This window comes from Oncorhynchus masou, chromosome 1 (assembly GCF_036934945.1).
Source record: "Oncorhynchus masou masou isolate Uvic2021 chromosome 1, UVic_Omas_1.1, whole genome shotgun sequence".
Taxonomy (NCBI): domain Eukaryota; kingdom Metazoa; phylum Chordata; class Actinopteri; order Salmoniformes; family Salmonidae; genus Oncorhynchus; species Oncorhynchus masou.
This window is the reverse complement of record NC_088212.1, coordinates 35,482,854-35,499,341: the sequence shown is the minus strand read 5'-3', so window position 1 is coordinate 35,499,341 and position 16,488 is coordinate 35,482,854. Positions and strand designations below refer to the sequence as shown.

Sequence of the window (16,488 nt, the reverse complement as noted above, 5' to 3'; positions counted from 1 at the left end):
CTGTTTGATCTCTCTCCCTCTCTCTCTCCCTCTCTCTCTCTCTCGCTCTCTCTCTCTCTCTCTCTCTCTCTCTCTCTCTCTCTCTCTCCTCTCTCTCTCTCTCTCTCTCTCTCTCTCTCTCTCTCTCTCTCTCTCTCTCTCTCTTCATCTCTGACTCAAGCCCAGTGTCACAAACTCTAAACAGACTGGGAAATGTGACACACACACACCGTCTGCCCTCTCCACACAGTTTTCAGCAGTTGATCAGTTGATCTATCGGTCTGTCGTTTGATATGACGGGTAGGATAGTTATTATCTGAGAGTTCGCTTTTCTTTGTTACTTTATTTACTGAGTGGATCACTTTGCGTGTGTCTCATTGAAGTGTTAAGTTGTGACTAGTTTTTCTCCAATCGTAGCTGTCTCTTCTCGTTGGAATCTTGCATCGATTCTTCTAATGTCACCTCATTGGAGTCTTTAGTTTGGCATTTGTGGCATCTCTATTCAGAGCTGAAGTCTCGTCTTGTCTAGTCGAGTTTATTCTCTTGTCACCTTGTGCTGTCTGGTCTCGCCTGGTTGCTATGGGTGCTGTGATGGCAGCTCTCTCCCTGGAGGCCAGGAGGCGTCTGTCTCGCTCCAGCTGTCTGTCTGACTGTCACCATAGGGCTGCACGCTACCACCGCTCAGGTAGGCTCTCACCCCACTCTCTACTACTCTTCTCTCTGGCTTTCACCTTACTCTCGACCTCTCTACTGTGGCTTTTTCTCTCTATGTTCTTTATTTCTATACTCATGTTCTCTGTCTGACTGTCATCATAATGCTGTTAGATACCACTGCTCAAGTATTGTACACCATCACATGTACCATCTCTCTCTTTCCACTCCCTCCCTCTCTTTCCTCAGTAAGTCCTGTTCTGAATATGGCTCTACGGTGTTTAAAAGCAGTATTTAGACACACCATATTGGTGTGTATCTTGTCATATTGGTGTGTATCTTGTCTGTTTGTGTGTTGGACTCTGTTAGAGTAGGACTGTTTTCACCAGCAAGATACGAATAGCATGGGTCAATCCTCTGGCGATCTATGGCTCAGCTGTCCAGAGGCTGGGTCTGGAGCTAATGATGATCCACTCACTGACCAGATACCAGACATTGAGCTCTTTCCTGTCTGTCTGCTCTGAAGCAAACTGTATGTTTTTTTGTGTTGAACAAATTAGATAATAAGCTGATATTTGCAGTGATGCTGGCTGGGATGACACACACACACACACACACACACACACACACACACACACACACACACACACACACACACACACACACACACACACACACACACACACACACACACACCACACCACTCTGTGGAACCAAATCACTGTGGGTATTGAGTGACTGGAGCGACATACTGTAGGGTGAGATTTACAGTAGCTAAGTGTTTTCGTGAGGGTAAAGTTTCCAACTGGTATTCACAGACAGACAGACATACATACAGACATGCATGCACACATTTAGGATCACAGGTTATATGTCTATCTAAATGCCAAGCAGGCTTCCCTAACATGTCAGAGTATTGATGCTTGTAGTGTATAGATATAAGGATATGGAGTGGTATAGTTAGTGCTGTGGAGTTAAGAGCAGAGGACAGGGGAGAGGCTCAGCACAGGTTCATTGATCTCTCTCACTCTGGCCTCTCGCTGTCTCCCAGCCATCTGCATCAATGCATTAGCGAGCGCTCACACACACACACGCACGCACACACGCACACACGCACACACGCACACACACACACACACACACACACACACACACACACACACACACACACACACACACACACACACACACACACGTCTCCATCGCCATCTTACTCAAAGCGTTAGCAGGTCCACACTCATCAACTACTGTATCTTATCCTCAGTTTTCCACCACCTATCCACAGATATGTCTCACACAAGTGCGCACATACACACAGAAACATCTCCTTTTATTGTCTTCTGAACACAGCCCTTGTCTAGCACTTGCTGTGTGTGTGTGTGTGTGTGTGTGTGTGTGTGTGTGTGTGTGTGTGTGTGTGTGTGTGTGTGTGTGTGTGTGTGTGTGTGTGTGTGTGTGTGTGTGTGTGTGTGTGTGTGTGTGTGTGTGTGTGTGTGTGTGTGTGTGTGTGTGTGTGTGTGTGTGTGTGTGTGTGCGTGTGTGCTTGATCCTCCTATCGGGCCCTCTGTCTCAGTCTGGAAATGTGACTTCACCCCTGGTCCCCAAGCACTGCGTCTGAAAAGAGAAGATGAGAGGGGGAAGGTGGTCAGGAAGAGAAGAGAGGGAGAGAGAGAGAGAGATCGAATGGGAGATAGATAGAGAGAATAAAATAGGGAACCAAATGAGATACTCAGCCTGTGGTTAGAAAGCGTGAAGGAATAAATGTGGGGGATGGAGGTCGGCTGGAAAGAGAGGTGAGACGGATGAGATGAACAGAGGGAGGAGAGGAGGGGCGATATGGACAGAAAGAGAGGAGGTTTGGAGTGGATGAAGAGAGTCACTGGACTGCCCACTGTAGCTTCATCATCTGTGGTTTCTTATGGGACAGAGGGGAAAGAGAGAGATGAAAGGCGGGTGGGGGGAGAGAGAGAGAGAGAGCGCAGAAGAGGAGAGAAGGGAAGGCAACTGACAGTAAGGGATGGGCGGTGCTTGCTGGTAGCTCTTCAGTCCATCGGACACCTCTCAGTTCTACACAGACCCAATCCTCCGGAACCCTATGTGGTCACTACCTGGAATAAACTGGACTGAAAATACTGGGCGTGTGAACCGCATTAGCGTGAATCACATTGAACCTGGCGTGAACCCAACCAGATCTGGACCAGATTCGATTGGACTGGACTGGACCAAGTGTTACTGAGAGAAAGAGGAAGGAATGGTCGGGAAACAAAGAGAAATAAGTGCAAAGATTGTTCGTAATGTCTTAGAAAGTGGTGTTTGGTGAATTATCAGAGACTGGAGTACTGATATTTAACGAGTCTATTGATCTGTCAATTATAGTATTGATTATATTGTGGATTGATTGATTAGCTGATTGATTTATACATATTGTATACTATGACAAGATCTAAAATAAGGAAGGAAGGAAAGGCACCCGGTATTGTGTTTCATTCACAGAGAGGGACTGTTTTAAGTTCATAGATTCTGTTTCTTTATGTTGTGGATGTTCTTATATTTCTGTTTATATCGTGGGAAAGATGAGATGATCACAGTGAGGTGTAGGATTTCACTCTCATCACTTCTACACACCTTCCTGACTCAGCAAGTTAGTCATCTGATTCACTTCAACGATTCACAGTTTTAAAACACATCATGAACCGGATATCACAGAACATCGATTGGAATTCTCTGTAATTCCTGAAGGTGATTTTATCCAGAGATTATTCAGTCATTCAGTCTCCCAAAATGACGGCTCTAAGATGATTGACGCTTACTATTTGGACTGTAAAGGTGTACAGCGATGCTCTATCAATGGCTATCTGTCTGGATTTTTGAGAACAACTGTGGAGGAATGACAACAAAGTTCACTTTAGACCGCTCCTCACCACCAAAATAAGTGGACTTGGACTCAACCTCTATTTTCCCACAGGTCAGATCTAAAGAGAGCGTTTTTTCCCCATGTCTACCCACTTTTTCATATTTTCCATTCCATAATCTTTGACATTTTACATCCATTTTCTTGTCCATTCTTTCATGCTGCCCTGCTCGTTATGTTAGCACCAGCTGATAAGCTTAGCCAAGCCTCCAAGTACCTAGCCTACCTGACTGACTGGTGGATAGCCTAGCATCTGTTGTTCAACCACAGCGACTATCACTATCATTAACCTTGCACCTGCTGGAGTCCCCCCCCCCCCTCCCCCTTTCCCCGGGCACCAGGCCTCTGTGTGTGTGCTTTCCCTCAGCGTGCTCCTCTCCCAGCCATGGGGTTTCAGATCCAGGGCATGGAGCTGTTTGCCATTGGTGTGGTCATGATCATGTTTGTGGCCGTGCTCAAGGGCTTTGGCATCCTGGAGCCCATGTCCTCCTTTGAAGGTAAGGGCCCCGAGGAGGCTCCAGTAGGCTAGAAATCCAATGAAATGGCAGGGAAGCAAAAATGCTGGGGGTCTGTATCTTTTTATTCCATGTTCACAAATGGGCACATGGCATTTAGCTCGATGTTTCAGCTAAGGCAGGGCATTAACTATCTGCTATCTGAGGTTGGGTGTTCAAACTGTATCTTGTATTTGGGAGGCAAAGTGGATATGTGGTATCTGGGCAACTAGTATCTGGGATAGGGCATTTGGTGTTTGCTATTTTGTCATTTGATAGATTCTAAGATAGTATAGAAAGAAAGTTGCAGTCAACTTAACCAAACATAAAGCTGCCATCTTCTAAGGCTGGGGTAGGGCAGTGTGTATCTTGCAATTGGGCATTCTGAGACAGGCGGTTGTGGTATCTATTAGGAAATATCTCTCAAGAGAAAAATGTTTTAGTGGGCATTAAAATCATGTTTACTGTAGAGAATAACATCATTCAGATTCTATAAAGTTCCCTGAATAATATATAGTTGTAGGCCAAAGGCCAGACAAAGTGTTCTGTAGCCACTGTGCCAAATCAATTACAATAGAAAGCCTTCGACCCCACATTAAAGTGCTTCAGTTTAGACTTATCACAGACATCATAAGCATTAGAGAGTAGTATAATTCCATATGTGCCTGTTATCTTATTATCTATAGATCAGGTAAATGTAGTATTTTGACACATTCATCGCTCCTGTGGATAGACTCAAGCGATGGTGAATCATGCTGATCATGCATTTTTATGTGAAGGAGTGGTTCACCCATTATTCATAGTATTCTTTTGTTCTATTTTTCTGAACCCAAACTTCTGTCCTCTCTTCTCGCTCTCAATTCCTCCACAATGCATCTCTCTTCTTCTTCCTAACATCCTGCCTGGCCACCCTGGTGAGATATTTTCTCTCTCTCTCTCTCTCTCTCTCTCTCTCTCTCTCTCTCTCTCTCTCTCTCTCTCTCTCTCCATTTCAAAGGGCTTTATTGGCACGGGAAACAAAATAAATAAACATAAATATGGGTTGTATTTACAATGGTGTTTGTTCTTCACTGGTTGCCCCTTTTCTTGTGGCAACAGGTCACAAGTCTTGCTGCTGTGATGGCACACTGGAATTTCACCCAGTAGATATGGGAGTTTATCAAAATTGGATTTGTTTTAAAATTTGTTGTGTGTCTGTTTAATCTGAGGGTCACTCTCTCTCTCCATCTCTTTCTCCCTTCTCCCTCTCAGTCCTTCCACAGTGCACCGTTCTCTCTCCTCCTCCCTCCCTCTCTCTCCATCTCTCTGTGGTCACATCTTCAGAGAGGCATGGCCCACACCCAGGTCTAGCATTACCTAGCATTAATTATACATGCAGTATCGAACAGGCTTTCTTTGAGACCGCCTAAATGTGGAGCCTGCAGTACTTCGCCAGGACCATGAAGGACACTGGCCATCCCGCAATGGCCCCCAGAATCCTCTCCCACTGTTCAATAGTGCCCCGGCAATAGCTTTTCCTCATTTTTCTCTCTCTCAATCTCTCTCACTTTCTTTCTTAAGTGCCCCTTTGATATACACTCAGTCCCAGCAGAAATGGAAATAGAGAAATACAAAGTCACATAGCCATAATAATAGTTGCATAGCCAAATCGATCAGCAGTCAAATAAGGGCATCTGTTTTACCAGCTACATTATGTATATCCACCTAGCACCATTAACCACCATCCAATAATGGGTATTGCAGTGTGTGTGTGTGTGTGTGTGTGTGTGTGTGTGTGTGTGTGTGTGTGTGTGTGACACACAAATCCCTAGTTGTTGCTTTTGAAATGAGACTTTTTACCAGTCCTAATGTGTGTTGTATTTTGGATCTGTTTGATTTATTTCTGGCATGTGTGGTGGTGCTGTGTATTCTGGATTGTGTGTGGCGTCAGTTAGATGAGAGAGTCTGGCCATTAATGTAATAATGGCCGTCGACTGATCAATACTGCTTGGACTCCTGCCTACTACTTAATTTCTACTGCCACCAGAGGGCAGTATTGATCACCCCCTGTCTTTATCGCAATGGGGTCTTTGTGTGTGTGAGAGTTGAAAATCACTGGTATGACGACGTTTAAATAACAGGAGTTTTTGGCAAGTGTCACAGGCCTTGAGTGAACCAGCGTCCAGTGAATTACAGCAATGCTGTATATGTTCTGACTGTGAATTTGTCCCAAATGGCACCCTATTCCTTATATAGTGCACTACTTTTGACCAGGGCCCACAGAGCCATTTTGGATGCATCCTGTGTGAAGCGTCAGCCTGCTGAGAGCTGTGTTTATGAACTCTGGAGAGATGAGAACAATTAGACTTGAACTGGATCACAGAACCTGCTGGGGACATGGGATTTAGGACAGATGGCTGGGTCTCATTACTCTAAAGAGTCTTCCTTTCCTTGCCTCCTCTCCTTCATTTGCACCTATCTGAAAACAGGTGGTGATAACAATATGGTGCATGTCTATTGGGTGTCAGCTTCCATCTGTCGTATTCTGTCAGATCAGAGCAGATGAAGGAAAGAAGACGAGGAGAGAAAGCCACTTTAGACTATTGAGATGCAGCCATCTACACTGACTCCTCAATGGCAAATGGGTTCACTAACAAGTACTGTGTTAATGTTGTGGAAACATCTTGTTAAACATCTTCATAATGGATGCAGACTTCTTGTTACAGATTTGTCTTGTAAGCAGAGAGTGCGTGGGATTTCCTTTGTCGATGGAACTGTCCCTAAATGTGTGGGATTTTTCACAGTCCACGGGTTAATGGTATGAAGAGAATGCGAGGAGGAGGGGAAGCCAAGGAAATAAGTAGGGATGGAAGAGAGTAAATTTACACTGTTAATTAAGTGACGCATGTCTGTTGGCTCATCAGAGTTTGATTCAGCGGGATGAAATGAGTAACCTCTCAACTGGATGTCCCAGGACTTGGGAGTAAAATGACGGGACAATAAGTAAACAATTGGAATAATCTTTTGGGAAAACAGCTTAAGAATTCTCATGGAAAGAAGGATTGTATTTGTTCCCCGTAGTTTCAGTTTGATTTGAAAGGCTGTTTTAGGTCCTTTTGGATATCATTGAGGTTGAATCTGGTCCAATCGCTTTTCATGGCTTCAACTTAAATCTCTCTGAATCACAGTTGGAACTGTTCACTCTAGAACCGTAGAACTCTCTGGAACTTTAAAGCATCCCAAGGATCCAAAGCAATATCTGTCTATAGTTTGAGAGACAGATGGTATTTTAATGAGAGACTGGCAGAGGGAAAGTGGGTACGGAGGGAGAGATAACTGAGGGAGTGAGGACAGAGAGACAGAATTTTCACACTTGGGGAAACAAAAAGACAGAAAGACTGAGGAAGAAGGGGAGTTGAGTGTCAGGTGGGAGTCAGCCTTGTACTAATGTTCCTCAAATTGATGCACTTACTGGGACTCATCGACATCACAGAGACTGGTAAGAGAGATGGAGATGGAGGGAGAAAGAGAGGGGGAGAGAGAGGTTGGATGGTGAGAGGGAGAGAGAGGTTGGATGGAGGGAGATGGAGGGAGAGAGTGGGACTAAGTGCATTTATAAAGATTGTCTGTTCCTCTCCTGTTCTCCCTAGTCAGTATCTGTGTTCCACAATTATTGACTTGACTTGACCATTTTCTCTGTTTTTTTCTTCTTTTCTCACTGTCTCTCTATACCTCTCTTTACTCCGTTAACTGTCTTTACATTTCTCTCTCTCTCTCTCTCTCTCTCTGTCTCTCTCTGTCTCTGTCTCTGTCTCTGTGTGTGTTTAAAGATGGTGAGTATGGAAGCAATAGAAATCTCTTGGTTTCTAGAAACTCCCCATTTTTTGAGCTATGTCTTGCTTTTCTTCCCAACAGTGTTAGTGCTTTCTCTTACTTTGTTAGAACGAGTAGGACTAATACACATTTTCTTTAAATCATTGGATATTTCAGAATTAAGTTCTTTCAATGCCTTGTTATTGAATATTACTAATTTGGCACCTGTTCACTCAAATGTAATAAGTGAATACTAACAGAAAACATAGTTTCTCTGCAAAGATCACACTTTAAAAGAAAGTACCTCCCTCTCTTTTTGAGTCCTTTTTATTTATTTTTATCTCACTCTTCTTCAATTTCTTTCTAACTCTTGATCTGGCCCCTCTTTCCACCCCTTAAATTTGTTTTCCCTCTTCCTCTCTTTCCCTGCCTGCCATGGTCTCCCCATCTCTCTCTCCCACTGTCCTTCCTCTCTCCCTCTCTTTCCCCTCTCCTTCTCTCTATCCCCTTCTCTTTTCTCTCTCTATCTCCCCCTCTCTCTCTCCCGCTTACCCGCTCTTTCCTCCTACAGACAGTAGTGACAGTGATTTGGAGCTGTCTATAGTTCGTCACCAGCCAGAAGGCTTGGACCAGCTACAGGTTCAGACCAAGTTCACCAAGAAGGAGCTCCAGTCACTATACAGAGGCTTCAAGAATGTACGTAGGGGAGCAGAGAGGATGGGGTGGGGAGGCTGTATTTGGACTGTATGTGGGAGGTCTTTTTGCCTTTATTTTAGCAGGTTGAGCTTGGATCTTTATTTGTGGGCAGTTTGGAGTTCTACATAAGAATGTAGAATAAATTAGAGTAGATTTGAGCTTATTGATGTACTGAAATTACTTCACCATTAATAGGCATATGGCTAATTTCCCTGTAACTCTCTTTATCTCTTTATCTCTCTCTCTTTATCTCTCTCTCTCTCTCTTTCTCTCTCTCTTTCTCTCTCTCTTTCTCTCGTAGGAGTGTCCGAGTGGTTTGGTTGATGAAGAGACGTTCAAGACCATCTATTCTCAGTTCTTTCCCCAAGGAGGTGAGCGGATATAACTATCTCCATTGAAGCTACTCTCTGTCTCTTTGTGCCTGGAATATGATAAAAGCACACCTGAATGACAGGGAGAATAACAGGAAAAGCTTAAGGTCACTGATTATTTGAATGTCTGCCTACCCCCAACATTCTCTCCTCCCCTCCATCTCTCTCCTCTCCTCATCCCTTTTCACCTAACCTCTCTCTCCCTTCTTCAACCCTTTTCCTGTACACTACATCCCCTATCTTTCCTTTCTTATGTTCCTCTCTTCTCCCCCCGCCCCACTCTCCTACAGACGCCACCACCTATGCACATTTCCTGTTCAATGCGTTTGATATGGACAGAAATGGCTCCATTCGTTTTGAGGACTTTGTGATTGGCCTGTCTGTTCTTCTGAGAGGGTCAGTCACAGAGAAACTCAACTGGGCCTTCAACCTGTATGACATCAACAAGGATGGATACATCACTAAAGAGGTACACTGTGGTACATTGGCCACCATAGAAACACCACATATCTAAATGATTGGCTACAGATGTAGGATCTTAATTTGAGTACTGTTTAGTTACTGAGATTTGTCCTGCACGGCAGGAAAGGCAAAAGTGTAGTGTATTCAAGATTTAAAAAAGGCTTATAAAGTCTGTAATTTCCACTTAAAATTTCAGACTTGATTTGCCCTAATGAAAAGTGTATCAACCCCTAAAAAAATGTCCATTCATTATTATCCACATAATCATTCACATTTCCTGTTGCTGCAGGATTATTTACCTGCTGTAGCAAAGTGGCTCAAATTAAGATCCTACATCTGTAGCTTTAGATACATCACGGTAAACTATGACCCCTCTCTCCCTCTGTCTCTTCTCTCTTTCTTTCTCTGTCTCCCTCTCTCTCCCTCTCTCTCAGGAGATGCTGGCTATTATGAAGTCCATCTATGATATGATGGGCAGGTACACATACCCAAGTGTACGGGATGAGGCACCCTCTGAACATGTGGATAAGTTCTTCCAGGTGCACACAGCGCTGTGCTCACAAACACACTCGCTCAACATGCACACACAACATGCACACACGCCTCAACAAAATGCTTCTTACTTACTGAACATGCTCTCGTCCTCTCTCCTTACTTCATTTATTCTGCTCCTCCCTCCCTCTCTCCCTCCCTCCATTCCTTTCTTCTTTCTTCAGAAAATGGACAGAAACAGAGATGGAGTGGTGACCATTGAGGAGTTCATTGAGACCTGTCAGAAGGTACCACAGTTACAAAACATGCATCAACACAACAGCAGACCTGTGCGCTACCTCACACTTTGACATAATTAATAAAAGACATAGACAACGTTAACCGAATCACTTGAAGGGGGTATGCATAAGGCATTCGTAACACCTTTATGAAACCAATCATAACACCGTTGAGTTTTGCAGTATCATTCATTACAAACCGTTAACAGATTTATTCAACATTAGCCATAAGACGTACAGTGGAAATGTGTATTTATACTGCCACAGTACCCAATCCTCTGATACACTATTCACATAACAGGCTGGGACCAGCACAGGGCAAGTGGTTCGTGTCTTTGTGCATTGAGTGTTCTGTGTCCTCTCTCATGATCTTTCAACATAGCAGGATGCCACCTTGGAATTATCATTATTAGCTTACTGAATTATGAGCTTTTCTGGTAGTGGGGTGGTTAAGAATAATAATTGTTTAGTTTGTGATGAAAGCACCAAATCATATAATCAAAGTTTAATGGTCACAGGCACATAGTACAATGAAATGCTTCTGGGAACCCAGAGAGGAACATTTGGTGATGCACAATATTTGCAGCATGTGCTAAGGGAACTGCATAATATAATAATATAATAATATATCCCATTTAGCAGACGCTTTTGTCCAAAGCGACTTACAAGTCGCCTGGGGCCACTACTTTTACATATGGGTGGTCCCAGCGGGAATCGAACCCACGACGCTTGGCGTTGCAAGCGCCATGCTCTACCGACTGAGCCACACAGGACCCCTGCATCTATGTTGTTATCTAGCTGACATGTTTTAGCTAGTACAGTGTCAATGTCTTCATCAAATACCATCAGAACCAGTGATGTAGTGGTAAAGAAATAGGTGTCCGTTGGCTGTCAATGCAGTAACAGGTGGCAAAACACCAGTCTCAACGTCAACAGGGAAAAGCTGACTCCAGGATGCTGGTATTATAGGCAGAGGTGCAAAGAAAAAGCCATATCTCTGGCCAATAAAAAGAAAAGATTAAGATGGGCAACAGAACACTGGACAGAGGAACTCTGACCAGAAGGCCAGCATCACAGAGTCGCCTCTTCCCTGTTGACGTTGAGACTGGTGTTTTGCGGGTACTATTTAATGAAGCTGCAAGTTGAGGACTTGTGAGGCGTCTGTTTCTCAAACTCGACACTCTAATGTACTTGTCCTCTTGCTCAGTTGGGCACCGGGGCCTCCCATTCCTTTTTCTATTCTGGTTAGTGCCAGTTTGCGCTGTTCTGTGAAGGGAGTAGTACACAGCGTTGTATGAGATCTTCAGTTTCTTGGCAATTTCTCGCGTGGAATAGCCTTCATTTCTCAGAACAAGAATAGACTGACGAGTTTCAGAAGAAAGTCATTTGTTTCTGGCCATTTCGAGCCTGTAGTCGAACCCACAAATCTAGATGCTCCAGATACTCAACTAGTCTAAAGAAGGCCAGTTTTATTGCTTCTTTAATCAGAACAACAGTTTTCAGCTGTGCTAACATAATTGAAAAATGGTTTTCTAATGATCAATTAGCCTTTTACAATTTTAAACTTGGATTAGCTAACACAACGTGCCATTGGAACACAGGAGTGATGGTTGCTGATAATGGGCCTCTGTGCGCCTATGTAGATATTCCATAAAAAATCTGCCGTTTCCAGCTACAATAGTCATTTACAACATTAACAATGTCTACAAGGTATTTCTGATCAATTTAATGTTATTTTAATGGACAAAAAAACGTGATTTTCTTTCAAAAACAAGGACATTTCTAAGTGACCCCAAACTTTTGAACGGTAGTGTATATATTTGAAAAATCAAGGGACAAGCAGCCACCCATAAGAATCCTGGAAGAAGCAACTGCCATAACCTGAGCTCCTCTCAAACTGTGTGTGAGAGATGTGTGCTATCTGGGGAGTTATGAGTAATGAGTGCAGAAGACACATTTCTGTTGTTCGCTGTAACATGGACAAATGAAGTTGTATTGAATGGCGGATTTGAAGTAAACAAGCCAGATACTCTTGGGCTGGAGCACCAATTGGCTGTGAACATACATATTTCTGTTGTACTATGGATTAACAAGGCAACAGTAAACATGTTGTCCCCCTGCAAATGATGCAGCTCCCCCCATTGGGCCAATTGAGATATCATGTGTGAGTAACACATTTCAGTTATTGTGTGTGACCACAGATTATCCATTATATGGGCCAGATACTCAAGTTGCCTCTTTAACAATGTGTTAAACAAGAAATGTCTTAAAAAAAATGGAAGGCAGTCAGGAGGAGGCAAGATCAGGTGGGGACATTCTAGCCAATGAGAGGGCAGATACATGTGTGAACAACAGGCACCACTCCAATATAAAGTGGGTTTTTTTCAAAGTTGCCAGGATGTCAGGTGTGCTACTTATATTTAACCTTTATTTAACTAGGCAAGTCAGTTAAGAACAAATTCCTATTTACAATGACAGCCTACCGGGGAACAGTGGGTTAACTGCCTTGTTCAGCAGCAGAACAACAGATTTTTACCTTGTCAGCTCAGGGAATCGATCCAGCAACCTTTCGGTTACTGGCTCAACGCTCTAACCACTAGGCTACCTGCCGCCCCTATATCAGTTCACTCATAACAAGCTAAGCACTACTAAACTTATTTTTTATCAAATAAGCCACATGTAGCAAATAAGCCATTACATTGTTTGTTAACCAATTTCGACACTCTCTCATTGACCTCCATACAAAAACTACTCACTTGGTGAGCCAAAACTAAATAAATAAAAAAACGCCACCTGCGTTTTTTGGATCCAGTTATCCCTCTCACTTCGCATCTTCCTCTCTGGTGTGACTTGCAAATGTCAGTTAATTAGTGTAGCTCCCGCCTTGAGCAATCAGTATAACTTTGTAAATGTCAGATCTTCATCTTCATGGCAAGATGCATCATTCACCCAAGTTTTGTCAAAATCGGGCCAGTGCTGTCTGAGATATCACATGTGACTAACATACGAACGGACAGACAGACAGGCGGACAGAGATTTCATTGTGGGGACAAGAACCAGACTCATAACATTTGTTCAACAGTATGTCTTGTTTGTTTGTCTTCCAGGATGAGAACATCATGAACTCCATGCAGCTCTTTGAGAACGTGCTCTAGAGCCCAGCAGAACATTCTACGTCATTCTCCCATCATCCGATCCCGTCCTCCTGTCTATACACAACCCCTGTTCAATCCCACAATACACACACACACACACACACACACACACACACACACACACACACACACACACACACACACACACACACACACACACACACACACACACACACACACACACACACACACACACACACACACACACACACACACTCAATTTAGTGCATCCTAATCTAGGATGGCTAATCCACAGATATGTACTAGCAGAGTTAATTTACTGCTGCACTAGCTTCAACCTGCCACTGCTTGTGGACTAAAGAGTGCACTAGAGAAAGAAAAGAGGAGAGAAGAGAGCTACTGGGACTTCTTCTACTTTACAACTTGTCAGCTTCCCAAAGAAAGGAGAAAGAAGGACCAAACTGCTCAACACTGATGATCCAAGGAGCTTCTAGAACTCTGCCTTCTCATTGGACCAAAAAGACAAATGACTAATCAAAAGATGGAGAGAGAATATGAGAGTGGCAATTGTGGAAACTCATCATGATGTTGCTGACCTCCAGACCAGGATCCTGTAGCTATAACACATAAGTACACTTACACAGCACTTACACATACTATATGGGGATGCACGGACACACTTCTTTGAAGAGTGTTTAAGAGAGTTGATGTAGCGTACAGCAAGTTGGATTGATCCTGGGCAAGGACACCAGCACCGAACACCACAGAGACACTAAAAAGAAAAGAACTGAAGCATGCGCTTGCACTAAGAATCATTCATATTCTACCATATGCACCAGAAGAGAATGCATTGTAAATGTAGATAGTCACAGTAGACCACTAAAAGAGAACTCCGTGTGTATGTAGATATGTATAGACAGTAATATATAATAATAACATAAATAAAGGTAGACGTTGTGCTTTCATCTGTACTGCTCTATTGGTAGTAAGTAGTAGGTGGGGTTAAGGTTAAGGCCAAACAAAATCTGTGGCCAGGTTTTCTTAACCCTTACAGAATACTAATTGATGGAATTGTAGCCTTACATGTTTAGTATGTCTTTTTGGATCATTTGATCGTACAGGTATTTTGTTTCATTTCAAGTCAGTTCTGGAGTTTTGAGTTACCCCTACGGGTGGTGGGCTCTAACTCTACTGGTTGCGTCTGGCCATAGTTCTAGGTGACACAGGGAGGGTCACTGGTTCTGTTCTGTCACCAACGGACCAGCGAGTCACCAACGGATAAGCATGAGATGTACAGTATGTCAGTGCCTCCTTATAATGTGTGTAACAACAAGGCAGATATACTAAGATGTGTATGTGTTATAAACTAAAGCCATCCTCAGATGAATACAGAGTATACAGCTATGGCTTGATCCCTCTTCTCAATCGTTCATCAGAGGTTTTGTTTTGTTAATGTCCCAAAATGGCCCCCTTATTTCCTTTCAGGAATAGGGTCCATTTAGGACATCTATGATGTGATCATCCGAGGTCTGAGCACTGACCACTAGTGATGACATCACTGTAATTTCCTATCCTAAGCCCTGATAAGGTATGTGGTGTTGTTGTTGTTGTTGTACAGATAGATGCAGTAGTGAATGAAGGAACAGTGTCCCTGTGGCAGAAAGTATTATTACATGCCCGTTCTTCTCATTGAAACCAAAAGCAATTCTGGGACGGCAAAAATATGCCATAATCCTGATGCGGTAATACCGTGGTAAATAATGGTAATACTATAATCCTTTATACCTGTAACACGTTGACTGCTCAGACTGCAGACAAAACCCATACCCACACCCCGCCCCACCCCATACTTTCATACCCCTACACCTAAGCCCTAACCACCAAAGCCCCTAGGCACCAGGCCCTATATATTGTACCCTGTGGCCCTGTTCTAGGAAATCACATTGTCTCAGAGGTAGAGTGTTGTAACAGAGGTTTTCTCTGTCTTTGCCATAACAACATAGCTCATGTGACCTGGCCTGGAGCAGATTAGTTCTGTTCACACGTGTGCGTGTGTGTGTTTGTTTGTGCGGTGTGGCATGAATGAATGAAACAGACTAGAGACCAACCCATAGAACTAAAGCATGCACAGATAGCATGGCCAAGCCCTGGTGCCTGGCCTAAATGTCATACACACACACACATATATATACTCACACACACACACTCCATGTGAGCCACTCTCTCCATGAGAAAACAATGTTGTGTTATTTACTGTTTGAAGGAGAGCCTGTTTTGAAGCTGAAAGACTAGAATGACCAGTGCAAACATGAGGGAATTCTTAACTCATAATTAATTTGAATTCTAAATGGCCTGATTGAGAATTCCCAGGATTCCTAGGCTGTATGTGTTGATCACTTCACTCTCCGTGGGATGTCATCATGAGTGGGTGGGTGGGTGTGTATGTGAGCGTTACAAAGTGTACGCGTGTGCATGAGCGCTAGAACGTGTGTGTGTGTGTTGCCAAGTGGAGCATGATGTAAATCCAGGCTTTAGCATCTCTAGTGCTACTCCTCCTGCCAAACACCTTCACAAACATGTGACTCCTGATTCTACTGTCCCAAATCCTCAGGTCTCAGCTCCCTTATAACACATGCACACACACACACACACACACACACACACACACACACACACACACACACACACACACACACACACACACACACATTAAGATTCAAGTTCTGGAATACTACAGGCCTACATAAGCCTTTACCTTACATACCTGTAGTCATTGTCACGTGGGGCACTTTATCTCACATCCATAAATAGCCACCAGAGTAGCACTGAGAGAGTTTATGTATGTCTGTCATGTCTGATCTCACTCCCTGGTGTATGCGTCAGTGGCAGGTGCTGGTAGGGTAAAGACTGATTGGGGATTAGTCAATAGCCAGGCCATAGCAGGTCAGGAAGACACGGCCACTTGGGCCAATGAAAAATGAAGCACTTTAGTTAGTTCATTGAGTGGATAATATACTGTAGCAGATCTTACACTACAGGGCCAATAATAAACAACATAAAGAGTAGATCTAAGATCAGGTGCCTGCTGTACATCAAATCGTATTCATTATTGTCTAAAAGGCAAAACTGATCCTAGATCAGCACTTCTAATCTGAGATGGTTGTTGATAAAATACATGCCCAAATGTGACTTTGTTTCTGGATGGAGACTGATTTGCCAGACTGCTGTATAAATTCCTCTGTTGGT

The 16,488-nt window shown here is 43.5% G+C and overlaps 1 protein-coding gene across 1 annotated transcript in view; it reads left to right on the top strand.

Moving 5' to 3' along the window:
• kcnip3a (Kv channel interacting protein 3a, calsenilin) overlaps positions 1-14,815 on the top strand; it is a 56,912-nt gene extending 42,097 nt beyond the window's left edge. The window contains exons 3-8 of the mRNA XM_064984051.1: positions 8,399-8,523; positions 8,825-8,894; positions 9,185-9,363; positions 9,791-9,895; positions 10,073-10,135; positions 13,234-14,815. Of these exons, the coding sequence (XP_064840123.1) occupies positions 8,399-8,523; positions 8,825-8,894; positions 9,185-9,363; positions 9,791-9,895; positions 10,073-10,135; positions 13,234-13,281 (590 nt within the window). The 3' untranslated portion in view covers positions 13,282-14,815. The remainder of the gene's footprint in view (positions 1-8,398; positions 8,524-8,824; positions 8,895-9,184; positions 9,364-9,790; positions 9,896-10,072; positions 10,136-13,233) is intronic.
• Positions 14,816-16,488: the final 1,673 nt, after the last annotated feature.